At 44.1% G+C, this 13411-nt stretch overlaps 1 protein-coding gene across 1 annotated transcript in view; it reads right to left on the reverse strand.

Annotated features, from left to right (window-relative positions):
* Nucleotides 1–3151, reverse strand: part of LOC138414738 (keratin, type I cuticular Ha8-like) — a 7099-nt gene extending 3948 nt beyond the window's left edge. The window contains exons 1-2 of the mRNA XM_069542523.1: nt 2723–3151; nt 401–483 (exon numbers count right to left, since the gene is read on the reverse strand). Of these exons, the coding sequence (XP_069398624.1) occupies nt 401–483; nt 2723–3151 (512 nt within the window). The remainder of the gene's footprint in view (nt 1–400; nt 484–2722) is intronic.
* Nucleotides 3152–13411: the final 10260 nt, after the last annotated feature.

Below are 13411 nucleotides of genomic sequence, written 5' to 3' on the forward strand. Positions count from 1 at the left end.
TTTCTTACAAAATGACCTTGGATAGGAAATGAGGGGGCGAGTTCTGGTTCTACTGCTCAACAGCCATGTGACTTCCAGTTGGCAAGTCCCCTCAGGGCTCTGGGCCCCATGTCCTCAGAAAGCAGATGCCAGCACTGCCCTGCCCACCTCACCAGGGTCTTCTTATATAGAATCAAGTGGAGGAAGTGTTTCAAATCACACTATAAACTATAAAGGCTAAACAATTGCAGGGGACCAGGGGTGTTTTCTCAAGACCTTGAACTTAATGCCCTCTGTTTATGTCAGCTGTAACTGTTGGTTTGGGATCTTGGTCGATGGCATCTCTGATGCCAGGTGCATCACCAGAGAGGCATCAAGGTAGGCATCTGGATCCTCCCCCAAGTGTGCTACCCCGACTCACTTGGTCCTGAAGTCATCTGCAGCTAGTTTAGCATTGTCTATTTGCACGACCAGCTTGTTGTTCTCAGATTTGACGCACAGGATCTGAGGAAAGAAAGTACACTCAGGGGTTCACTTATTCCCAGAGTCACCTATGGCCTCAGTCAAAAGAAGAGCCATTGGCCAGGTTCAATCTACAACATTGCCTTGACAACACAAACTCCCAAACGTGTGAGTGATGCTGGTGTGGCATGGAAGGGGCACACGCAAGAGGATGCATGGCAAAGGGGGAAGGCATAGAGCCAAAGGAAGCAAGAGGCGGGAGATGGTAGCAAACTGAACACATAGCTAAGACATTATTTTGCCAGATCTGAGGCTTAATCTGATATAAACAAGAAGAGCTAGAATCTAGGCCACAGAACAATGGGCTGGTTATGAAAGTTTCAGGTAAGATGGGATCCATTCTTTTTTGGGGGTTATGTATCTTTCTGATCCATCCATTTTTTTTTTCCTTGAAGTAGAGTTGATTTACAATGTTGTGCCAGGCTCTGCTATACAGCAAAGTGACTCAGTTATACATATATATATGCATTCTTTTTTATATTCTTTTCCATTATGGTTTATCACTGGATATTGAATATAGTTCCCTGTGCTATATATTAGAACCTTGTTGTTTATCCATTCTCAATGTAATGGTTTGTCATTACCAGCCCCAACATTTTAGTCCATCCCTCTCCCTTCCCGCCATTCCCTTGACAACCACTAGTCTGCTCTCTATGTCTGTGAGCCTATTTCTGTTTTGTAGATAGGTTCATTTTGCCATATTTTAGATTCCACATATAAGGGATAAGATATGGAATTTGTCTTTTTCTGACTTACTTCACTTAGTGTGATAATCTCTATTTGCAACCATGTTGCTGGGAATGACATTATTTCATTCCTTTTATGGCTAAGTAATATTCCATTTTGTATAGGTACCACATCTTCTTTATCATTCATCTGTTGATAGCCATTTAGATTGTTTCCATGTTTTAGATATTATAAACAGTGCTGCTAAGAACATTGGGGTGCATGTATCTTTCTGATCCTGAATTATATTTTTGTCTGGGTATATTCCCAGGAATGGAATTACTGGATCATGTGATAATTCTATTATCATAATTCTGTTCTGTTAGGATTCGTTTTCTGGGAATCTTCATACTATTTTCTACAGTGGCCACACCAAATTACGCTTAAGGTAGGATCCAGTCTTAATAAGTTGTCTCTACCACTGGCTGGTCAACCTCCTCAGAGTTCTTCTCTGAATCGAGCCATAGCTCCATGGCCCTTATTCTGACATTCTCTGTCTTTCTGTCTCCAAATCTAAGTAAGCTCTACAGAAGCATTCCGTTTATAATTGAAGAGGAGAGCAGATATACATAAGAGACCAATGCTACCGAATACACTGGCTCTAAAAGGACATTAGAACATATATCCCTGACCCCTTTAACTGCTCCAGAACTTAACTTGCACTGTTTTTGCAACTACAATTGAGGAATTGTAAGTACCAAAACTAAGTTAGCATAAACTCAGAATCCCAGCGAATCAAACGCTGCATCTTATCCTTTACATATTCACATTCGCCTTCACTCAAGAGAATCTCTTCCCCCAAGTCTGGGGTTAGCAGGTGCAAACTATTATGCAAAGACTGGATAAACAAACTGTACAGCACAGGGAACTATACTCAATATCCGGGGATAAACCATAATGGAAAAGAATATTGAAAAGAATATAGGGACTACCCTGGTGCTCCTCTGGTTAAGATTTCTGCAGGGGGTGCAGATTTGTTCCCTGGTGGGGGAGCTAAGATCCCACATGCCTTGCAATCAAAAAACCAAAACATTAACAACCTCCAATTAAAATAAATAAATTTATATTTAAAAAATAACAGAAACAGTACTGTAACATTTCAATACTTTTAAAAATGATCCACATCAAAAAAAGATTTTTAAGACTATTAAAATATATATATACATATGTATAACTGAGTCACTTTACTGTACAGCAGAAATTAACAGAGCATTGTAAGTCAACTACACTTCAATTTTTAAAAAAAACATCAGCTACAGCTGATTCCGCCATCAATCCAGGCCCTGAAGATTTAGTGCAAAGGTCAATCATCTTTTTCTGTAAAAGGGCCAGACAGTTCATCTTTCAGGCTTTGCAGACCATGAATCTCTATCACGACTACTGGACTCTGCCACTGGAGCATAAAAGCAGCCATTTACAAAGTCAGGCAAGAGGGTGACTTTGGCCTAGGAACTGTTGTTTGCCCACCTCTGATGGGAAGCATCACAAACCTCACCTTCCGCTGCAGCTCCTCGATGATGCAGAAGTGGCTCTGATAGTCCGGACACACGGTGGACTCGGGGCATTTGCTCAGCTCTTGGATGCGGCTCTCCAGCTCCGCGTTGTCCCGCTCCAGCCCGCGCACCTTCTCCAGGTAGCTGGCCAGCCGGTCATTCAGGAACTGCATGGTCTCCTTCTCGTGGCTGTTGAAGAAGCCTTCGCCGAAGGTCCCGCAGATTCCGATGTTGCCGGGAATGTCGCAGGTGCCCGGCAGGGCGCAGGCAGCGTTGCAGCTGTGGGGCAGACAGAGGCTGGGTCGACCCAGAGAGGTTGTGCCCACTCGGACTCGGTTGGCGTGTGCCAGGGTGGCCGAGAGGCCCAGGGGGGCGGCCCCGGCCTGTGAGAGCGGCCCGCTGAGGAGAGAGCAGCAGCTGATGGAAGTCATGGCCAAGACTCTTGCTTTGTCCAAGGTTGGATTTGCTCGAGTTTGAAACCTCCCTTCTTCCCTAGACCTTATATAGGCCTGTCGTGGGCGTTGGTACCAGAAAACTGGCGTTTTCCTCATGAATATGTATATAGATTCTTAAACAAGCGCGCTATTACTCAGTTGAGTTTGTCCCCTGTAAAGAGTTAATGAGCTCATGAAAGAGGCCATGACCCACACAGCCTCCCCTGACCGCAGGGTCCTAGGAAATAGGGGAAATGAGGTCGTCTTTGAGCTGCCACGTCCTGCGGCTTTTGTCTCTCTCCCCTCTGTCCACTGATCCCTGTGAGGGCTTGGAGAACCAGAGCCTCCAACAGTGTCCTCAAAATGGCTCTCACTTCCATACTCTGTTCCTGCCGCTGAATGTTCCCATCATGGCAAATTTAAAATATAAATCCAGTGGGCACACTGAGGAAAGGAAAAATTCAGGAGTTCATTTCAGCAGATTGGTGTGGACTATGCATTGTGGGACACTGCTGGAGGGAGGGAGTTCTATTTTAATAAGAAGGATAAGAAATTTAGTGACCTTGATATTAAAAAGGCAATAATAGAGAATGCTAGAAAATAAGTTTTTTAATTAAAAAAATTCTTAAAGGACTATGATGATTTTAAGTAGAAAACACACTGGCAGACCAGAAAGACTTCATGGAAAAGGGAATATTTAAATTATTTTTCTATTTATTTATTTTTGGCTGTGCTGGGTCTTCATTGCTGCTTATGGGCTTTCTTTGTTTGGTGAACAGGGGCTACTCTTTGTTGTGATGCGCGGGCTCTAAGAACACAAGGTTAATAGTTGTGGCACACAGGCGTAGTTGCCCCGTAGCATGTGGGGTCTTCCTGGACCAGGGATCGATCCCATGTCCCCTGCATTGGCAGGCAGATTCTTAACCACTGGACCATCAGGGAAGTCCAATAGGAACATTTAAAATGTGTTTGGGGGACTTCCATGCTGGTCCAGTGGCTAATACTTTGCCTCCAAATGCAGGAGGTGTGGGGTTCAATCCTTGGTCATGGAGCTGAGATCCCACATGCCTCATGGCCAAAATATCAAAACACAAAACAGAAGAAGTATTGTCACAAATTCAATAAACACTTCTAAAATGGTCCACATCAAAAAATAAAAATAAACCTGCTTTGAATGATGGCTTCCAGAAAGGGTTGGGGGGAAGAGCATTTCTCATAGAGAACAAAATGAACAGAATGAAACATGTTTGAAAATGGAAAATAGTCTGCCTGTGTTGGTATGAACACTATATGCTGACACTGGAAAGTTATGTTTAGTCCAGGTTGTTGGAAGCCTTGAATGCCAGAACCATTTCATATTTAGTCTTCAGTTAAGGGGAGTCAAAAACAGGGCACTTGCCCTGGAAGCTGATTCTCCTCAGATCCGAGGAAAAGTAAATATCCAGGTTCCTTTAGAACGAAAGTAACAGAAAAGAGATGGACGTTTCCTATGTAAATATGAGGAGAAAACACTAGGCCAGAACAATGAAAGAGAAACCTAAATTCCAAGCTGATTTTGGTGGTTGAAAACTGAATAAACACACTTAAAAAAAAACTTTTTATTTTGTCTTGGGGTATAGCCAATCACAAACAATGTTGTGATACTCACAAGTGAACAACGAAGGGACTCAGCCGTACATGTACATGTATCCATTTTCCCCCAAACTCCTGTCCCACCCAGGCTGCCACATAACATTGAGCAGAGTTCCATGTGCTCTACAGTAGGTGAAGCGATAGTTAGGGAATTTGGGATGAATAACTAACAAGGACCTGAATAACACACTTTTTAAGAATCTATGAGCCAAAGTCAAATGATAAATTAAAAGTATTTTAAACTAGATTAAAATGAAAATACAACTAATTTTGACAATTTAGACTTTCCCTATACAAGTGTAAAGCATAGTTTTTGGAATTGGGAAAAAAAACTAATGAATGAAACTAGGTAATTCAAGATTCTCAAGAACTTGAATTATGCTCCTGTGTATTGGCTTCCATAGGCTAATTAAGGTGGGCATGGTTAGTACTTTTTGATGTCTGTTTTCAGATCTCTCCCCCCGCTTTCTGGCATCTTCCCTTGTTAGACGCTAGTCCTCTCATTGACTGACATCTTATTTAAGAAGATATACACTCAAGAACTTTGATCTTTCATCTTTTGAAACTTCCTGTGTTTTCTTTGAAAGTCACTCACCTTGGTTGTCTGTGACTCTAGGAGACTCTAGAACAAAATTTGAATGTCCTTAATCTTCAGACACACTCAGAGGATCAGAAGCTTTATGGCCTCTTCTATTCCTCAAACAAAGTGGCCAGTTGTTCAATAACCCCTGGAAAAGGGCAGCTAGCCAGCTTCCAGGCGATGCTAATGCAGATGCTACCTTGACCCCACTCCTAAGATGAATGAATTCACCACGAGGGCCCCTGAGGCAGCAGTACATATTTTGTTGTTGTTTAGTCACTCAATCTTGTCTGACTCTTGTGCAACCCTGTGGACTGTAGCCCGTCAGGCTCTCTCTGTGTGTGAGACTTCCCAGGCAGGAATACTGGAATAAGTTCCCATTTCATTTTCCAGGGGGTCTTCCCAACCCAGAGACCCAACCCGCCTTTCCTGCATTGGCAGGCACGTTCTTTACCACTGAGCCACCAGGGCAGTACATGTTTAGCTGACTTTAAAACATGGACTCCCCAAGCCCAAAGAGATCTCAAAGTCCTCTAGTCTAGGAGCCTTTAGCATTGTGTGTGTATGTGTGTGTGTTTGTGTATGTGTGTTAGTTGCTTAGTCATGTCCAACTTTTTGCAACCCCATAGACTGCAGCCCACCAGGCCCCTCTGTCCATGGGATTCTCCAGGCAAGAACACTGGACTGGGTTGCCATTCTCTTCTCCAAAAGGAATTATAGAAAGAAAGAAAGTGAAGTCGCTCAGTCATGTCTGACTCTTTGCAACCCCATGGACTGTAGCCTACCAGGCTCCTTCATCCATGGAAGTTTCCAGGCAAGAGTTCTGGAGTGGGTTGCCATTTCCTTCTCCTCCTTTAGCATTATAACCTTCCAATTCATTGTCTCACCTACCACTTTCAAAGATGGCCCATTCTGTCACTGGTCAACTTAGCTCCTATAGCTCATGGTTTCCTAGGCTTTGTGCAAAGCACTGGAATCAAGAAATAAATATCTTTCCATCTATTTGTATCATCTTCAATTTCTTTCATCAGAGTCTTACAGTTTTCAGAATACAAGTCTTTTGTCTCCTTAGATAGGTTTATTCCAAGATATTTTACTTTTTTTGATTACCAAAAAGAATTTTCTGATCTTTCATTGTTCGTATATACACTATAGGAAGGCAAGAGTTTTTGTGTGTTAATTTTGTAACCTGAAACTTTACCAAATTTATCGATGAGTTCTACTAGTATTCTGGTAGCATCTTTAGGATTTTCTATGCATAGTATCATGTCATCTACAAAGAGTGATGGTTTTATTTCTTCTTTTCCAATATGGATCCCTTTTATTTCTTTTTCTTCTCTGATTGTCATGGCTAGGACTTCCAAAATTATGTTGAATAAAAGTGGTGCCAGTGGACATCCTTGTCTTTTCTCTGATCTCAGAGGAAATGCCTTCAGCTTTTCACCAACTTACCATACAGCACAGGGAACTCTACTGAATATTCTGTGATAACTGATATGAGAAAAGTATCTGAAAAAGGATGAATATATGTAAATGTAGGAGGGCTTCCCATGTGGCACTAGTGGTAAAGAACCGCCTGCCAGTGCAGAGACACAAGAGACCTGGGTTCGATCCCTGGGTTGGGAAGATCCCCTGGAGGAGGACATGGCAACCCACTTCAGTATTCTTGCCTGGAGAATCCCATGGACAGAGGAGCCTGGCGGGCTACAGTCCATAGGATCACAAAGAGTCAGACACAATTGAAGCAACAACTAAGCACACGTGCATGAATGTATAAGTGAGTCACTTTGATGTGTACCTGAAACCGGCACAACATTGTAAATTCAAACATTTTTTTGAAAAAAAAAAAAAAGCAGAGATAAATAACAGCTAGCTCTGCTTTAAAGGGGCTTACAGTATAGGAGACTGTTAGAAAGTTCTTTATGCAGAAACAAATCTACCTCCTTCCATGATATTTCTGCCCATTGCTTTCATTTGTTCTTTCATTCATTCAACAAATATTTGTTGAATACCACCTCTGTGCCTGGCAGGTTTGGGTGCTGGGTATTGGTGATACATTAGCAAGTAAATCAGAGAGTTTGCCCTTTAGTTAATTTAGTTTCTAGGTCCACCCATGGGAGCCTGTAGAGGATAAGCACAGTCCTTCTGCCACATGGGCAGACCTCAGCTCTTCATGAAAAGGTTGCAATTTCCCATTTTAGCAAGGTTCTTCATTTAGCAAGGTTCTAAAACCCCTCACCAGTTTGAAGCTATTCCTCTGAATACACTTGTTGTTCCTATACTCTGCAGTGGGGGCCCTAGAATGGAATTTCTGATGAATTTGGATTAAGAGGCAACCAGTAGATTCCCCAGGAAAACCTCTTGTCCAAGCCTCTCCTGTGAACTATGCTGATGTCACCACACTCCTGGGCACCAGCTGGTTCCATATACAGTTAATGAGACCCTTGGGGACATTTCCCCATAACTACACCATGTACAGATGTAAGCAATATTCACTGAGGTGCCTTGTCCCAGTGACCTTCTCCAAATGATCTATTACTCATGAGCTCCTACCCCAGCAAAACCCTTCCCAAGCACCAGAGGCAAAGCACAGAAACTCCCACCTCTCAAAAAACTCCGAGCAGAAAGAGGAAAAGGTCATGTAACTCAGAGGAGAGGTCACGGAGAGTTAGAAATGCAGGGGGACGTCAAAGAGACTGGATCTGGAACCTTAAAGATAAGAGGATTTTCCAAGAAAAACAAAAAAAAAGGCAAGCACAGGCACTCTCAGAAGCAGATCTATGCACGTGGGCTCAAGAGAAGCGCCGTGCAACCTCAGAAATGTGAGGTTGCAGCCAGCGAGGGTCGGCCCCTGAATGACACAAAAACAAAGCTCTGAAGACTCACAATTTGCACTAGTGGTAAAGAACCCACCTGCCAATGCAGGAGACATGAGTCCCCAGTTCGATTCCTAGGTCGGGAAGATCCCCTGGTGGAGGGCCTGGAAATCCACTCCAGTATCCTTGCCTGGAGAATCCCATGGACAGAGGAGCCTGAGAGGCTATACTCCATAGGGCCGCGAAGAGTCAGATACAATTAAAATAACTTAGCATACACGTAGAGTCACAGAGCATTTCTAAGTTCAATTTAAACTGAGGTGAGGTGAGGTGAAGTCGCTCAGTCGTGTCCGACTCTTTGCGACCCCGTGGACTGTAACCTACTAGGCAACTCGGGCTAATTCATGGCTAAAAATGTGGTCTCCTATTTTTGTAACATCTGCACAGGTGACTCTCAAACTTTAGCCAAAACCAGAATCACCTGGAGAGCTTATAAAATGTAGATTGCCAGACCCCACATCAGAGTTTCTGATTCAGTAGGTCTGGGGTCACGCCTGAGAGTTGGCATTTCTAACAGATTCCTGGATGATACTGATGCTGCTGGTCTGGGGCCAACACTTTGAGAACAGAAGGGCTGCTCTAGGAAGATAGATGAGCTCTGTTGTGACTATCACTCTGTGTAGATGAAGCCCACTCTACCAAAACGGTGTTTGCTGAGTGCAAGAGGAGCCAGTGTTTGAATGATCACATTTAAAATCTGTTAGCCTGTGTTTTTGTCAATATAATGGGCAAGTTCTGTTTGTTTTCCTAGTTTCCTCTTCTTCGCCAAGGTTTGTTTTATGAGAACATCTGAGATGGAAGAAAGGAGGGGCAAGAAGGGAAACCCATACAGTGCTTGTTAATCTTGTGGGTATGAAACAGGTGCGAATGAAAACAATGCTTGTAGAGGACAGACAGAGGTCAAGTTTGCACCTTGGCCTTGACAAAGGTCAAGAAGCAACATTTATTTACATCTGTTATGTGTCAGGAATCTCACTTGGCACTTAATATACAGGATTTCATTTCTTTTCTCTCTCTCTGACACACACATACCCCTATATATTCAAAAAGTTGATATACCATATTTGACTATGTGCTACCAAGTAAGGTACACTATATGCTTCACATATAACCATGTATCTTTTTAAAGTACATTATTTGAATTAACCTTTACCACTACTGCTTTCTTGTTGTTGCTTCTTTTGTGTATCTGCTCAGTCATGTCTCTTTGCAATCCTATGGACTGTAGCCCACCAGGGCTACAGAGGGTGCATGGGCTTTCCCAGGCAAGAATACTGGAGCTGGTTTCCATTTCATTCTCTAGGTAACCATATCTTAATTATAATTACACTGCAGAGTAGTTTCAAGCATCCCATTGTAGAAAAAGGAAAAACTCAGAGCAACTGGGTAACAAACCTTGAAATATTAGCTCAAGTCTGCCTGACTCTCAAGTCCAGATTCCTTGTCTCTGAACACCAAGTCAAAGCCACTAGATCTCAGCCACAGAATGTCCAATAGACCTATCTGACCATTCTAATCACTCAACAGACAGGTACCAATTTCCTGCTCTGGACCACACACTCATCTAAGAAGCTGGAAATACAGCAGGGGACAGAACAGAGTTCTCCGGTGGTTTTTGAGCAAAAGGGAGCAATGATGAAAAGAGCAGTTCAGGAAACTTAATCTAGTACTAGTACGCACCCTGGGGTAGAACACTAAATCTCCATTTTGTGGGCTCTCTAGTACATAATGCAGTGCCTGGTACACAATATATGCTTAAGAAATGTTAAACAGAAGAGTGGAGGGCTGGAGGTGTGTGCAGGATGAACTTGGCAGAGAAGGGATGAGGCCGGAGGAGGCTTTTAAAGAATCCAGACAGCATGTGATAGAAACCAAATCCAGCCACCTGCAGTGCCATCAGAAAGAAAGGGATGGAGAACAGAGATATTACAAAAGAATGCTACAAGTCTGGGCCATGTACTCTATATGGGGGTGGGGTCAAAGGAAGGACTTCCTCAAAGGAAGGAGGACCCCCAAAGTGTGCTTGAGGTCACCTCTGGGTTCCTGGGACAATAAGGTGATGTGAAGGGAAGCTGAGAAGTCAAGGCAGAGAGCTGGCTTGAGAGGAAGAAGCCGAGTTCAAGTTTGGAGCCAGTGAATGAAACTAGCTAATAGGGGCTGCCCAGCAGGGGGTCAGAGATAGAAGCCTGGAGCCAGGAGAGATCAGTCTGGATTCTTTGCAGGGACAGGGAAACTCTTTGCATATGCAGATACTGATATTTATTACACCTGGCAGGCAGGTACAATGGCTTGATTTAGCCCAGGGGCTCGTATTCAAGACAGCGGTGATGGTCAATTAGAGTCCCTCTTCCCCTTGCTAAAACTGGAGGGGTGGCAGGCTCCTAAACAGGTGGCAGGGAAGATAGTTTGCTTAGAGGGCATGTCATTTGAAAATAATCACAATGTGTATTATAACTAAACTGTCACTAGTTTGTATTTATATTTTGGAAAGTTAAAACAATTTTAAGTAAGAAGGTGGGTTTTTTTTTTTCCATATATATTAAATGTAAAGGCATGGTTGAGAAACATGTAATTAGATAGGAAAAAGAAAAAATGGTTCAACAAGATGAGCTCATGGAAATTATTGTAAGCAGACTTCAGAAGAGGCAAATTTGATTTTGTTCTTAGGAAGATGTTGTTCAGTGGCTAAGTTGTAGCCAACTTTTTGTGACCCCATGGACTGTAGCACGCTCTCCCAGAGTTTGCTCAAACTCATGTCCACTGAGTCAGTGATGCCATCCAACAATCTCATCCTCTGTCGCCCCCTTCTCCTCTTGCCCTCAATCTTTTCCAGCAACAGGGTCTTTTCCAATGAGTTGGTTCTTCACATCAGGTGGCCAAAGTGCCGGAGCTTCAGCTTCAGCCCCAGTCCTTCCAATGAATATTCAGGACTGATTTCCTTTAGGATTGACTAGTTTGATCTCCTTGCAGTCCAAGGGACTCTATAAAGGAGAGGAAGGCAAAGTGGAGCCTTAGAGTCGCATATCATGGGCCATCCAAATTTTAAAAAATGGTGTCTAAATGAAAAAAATGCTCCTATTATGGAAAGTCTGGAATTCCACCTGTTTTCTTGTCCTCCCAGCATAGACAGTGGTGGGAGCAGAAGTGCGGGTTCTTTCCCAGAGCTCTCTGTGTGGGCCAGCGTCTACCCCAGGGGCCTGCAGGCTCTCATGCTTACTCCTTCCTACTTTGTTAGGATGTGGGGTAAATGCCATTTGGAGTCAAAAGACAGATGATGAATTGAGGGGCCTGCAGAGACTTAACTGGTGTTATTACGTGAAGCTTGGAAAGAAATATTACAGATGAGCACCTTGGTAATACAGGGTGGTAAACAGAAAACTAATGGCCTTATTTATGAAGTGGCTCAAAACTGGACCTGGTCCCAAGCCAAGGGAGCAAAATTCTCAGGGGAAAAAAATAATCCACATGGCCAAAATTTTTGTGGCCCAAGTAAAACCAGATACCGAATTCAGGGCCCATATCAGTCTAATCCATGAGGGTAGTGTGATACAGGGAGACCAGAGAGAGGAACCTAGTGGGCAGGTGGGAGAATCACCTGTAAGAAGAGGGGTCCTTGGGGTTTGGTACCAGAGGGAGCCCTGAGTCCTCTGGTTGCAAGAATGGACATGAGTGAAAGCGCAATGTCCAGGTGTCCTGGGCCAGAAAGGTCACCACCTGCCAGCCTCCCCGGCCTGCAGTCCCCTATATCTGAATAGCCTTTTTCTCCACACCTCATAGCCCTGGGGGTCCCACAATTAGAGTTCATTCAGGATGTGGCCTGGTCAGGCAAGCGGGGTACAGGCCAGACCTCCACGGCCAATCACATGATGCTCACGGCCACTCCTTACAACATCTGACATTTGAGTTAACTTGTTAGAAGAAAGCCCACAAGAGCCCCCAGGACATTATTGTCCCCTGACTGCCCATAGAAAGCTTTTTGATTTTGGTTAGGCCACTTGGAGTGGAAAACTGAGCTCCAGAAGCGATAGTGGTTTATTTCATCATTGCTTATAAATGGCCAAAGAATGCAGCCAAGCTTCCAGCCCACCCACCTGGGAATGTATGGCCCCTGGTGCTGCTAATGGGTTCTGTGACCGCCTCTCTAGCTCCTCTGTCCCTCTAAGAAGGAAAAACTATCCCTGAAGTTTTCCGGGGAACCCCATAATCAGATATGCCACAAGCACCTTCTGTATGACAGGAGCACTATACGGATTATCCCTCAACAACAGCAGGAGGAAAGTACAAAGTTTCTAATTTTACCGCTAAGGAATAGGTCTCAAGGGTGTGTAGTGACCTGGCCAATTTCACTCAGCTAGTGTCACAGAGGTCGGACTGGAGCCCAGGTCTGGCTGACTCTGGAGCACATGCTCTTTCCCCCACACTATGGTACTGTCACCAACCAGGGCTCGTGGCCTCCCGCAATCAAAATAAATTGATAAGAGGCCAGACAAGAAATTCAGGTAAGGCATTATGGGGCTCCTGCAGCTGCAGGAGGGAGCAAAACAAGTTAACAGGTTCCCTTACTCACTGCCCAAGGAGGGGCAAGCTGGTTCCTTAACATGCAGCAAGAATAGGGGTGTGTCCAGGGGCCACACCAGAGTGGCTTAGATGGTTGGCCCACCCCTTTGGTGGTGTTGAGTGCAGGGGGCATTTGCAGTACCCTGCTTTCCTGACTCCCTGTTGTTGTCACCAGCTCTTCAGAAGCAACAATTGGTCTTTTTGGTCTTTTTGGTCTTTTTGCCTCTTGTTGTCTAGGATTTGCCTTAGCTGGGCATGCATGCAGTTATTTTTAGTCCCTTATAGTTTCTTTGTATTCTGTTGCTCGAGGAGACATTTGTCTAGGTCCATGGCTTCCCAGGTAGTGCTAATGGTAAAGAACCCGCCTGCCAATCCAGGAGAATGCAGGTTTGATCCCTGGTCAGGAAGATCCTCTGAGGAGGGCATGGCAACCCACTCCAGTATTCTTGCCTGGAGAATCTGATGGACAGACGGTCCATAGGGTAGCAAAGAGTCAGACACAACTGAAGCAACTTAGCACACACTCACACATGCGTGCATTGCAGTAGAGGGTCCCAGGTCCCAGGTTGTCTCACTACCATGAAGAAGAATCGACTCAGCACTGGTCATTGG

The sequence above is a fragment of the Ovis canadensis genome, chromosome 11 (assembly GCF_042477335.2).
Source record: "Ovis canadensis isolate MfBH-ARS-UI-01 breed Bighorn chromosome 11, ARS-UI_OviCan_v2, whole genome shotgun sequence".
Lineage (NCBI taxonomy): Eukaryota > Metazoa > Chordata > Mammalia > Artiodactyla > Bovidae > Ovis > Ovis canadensis.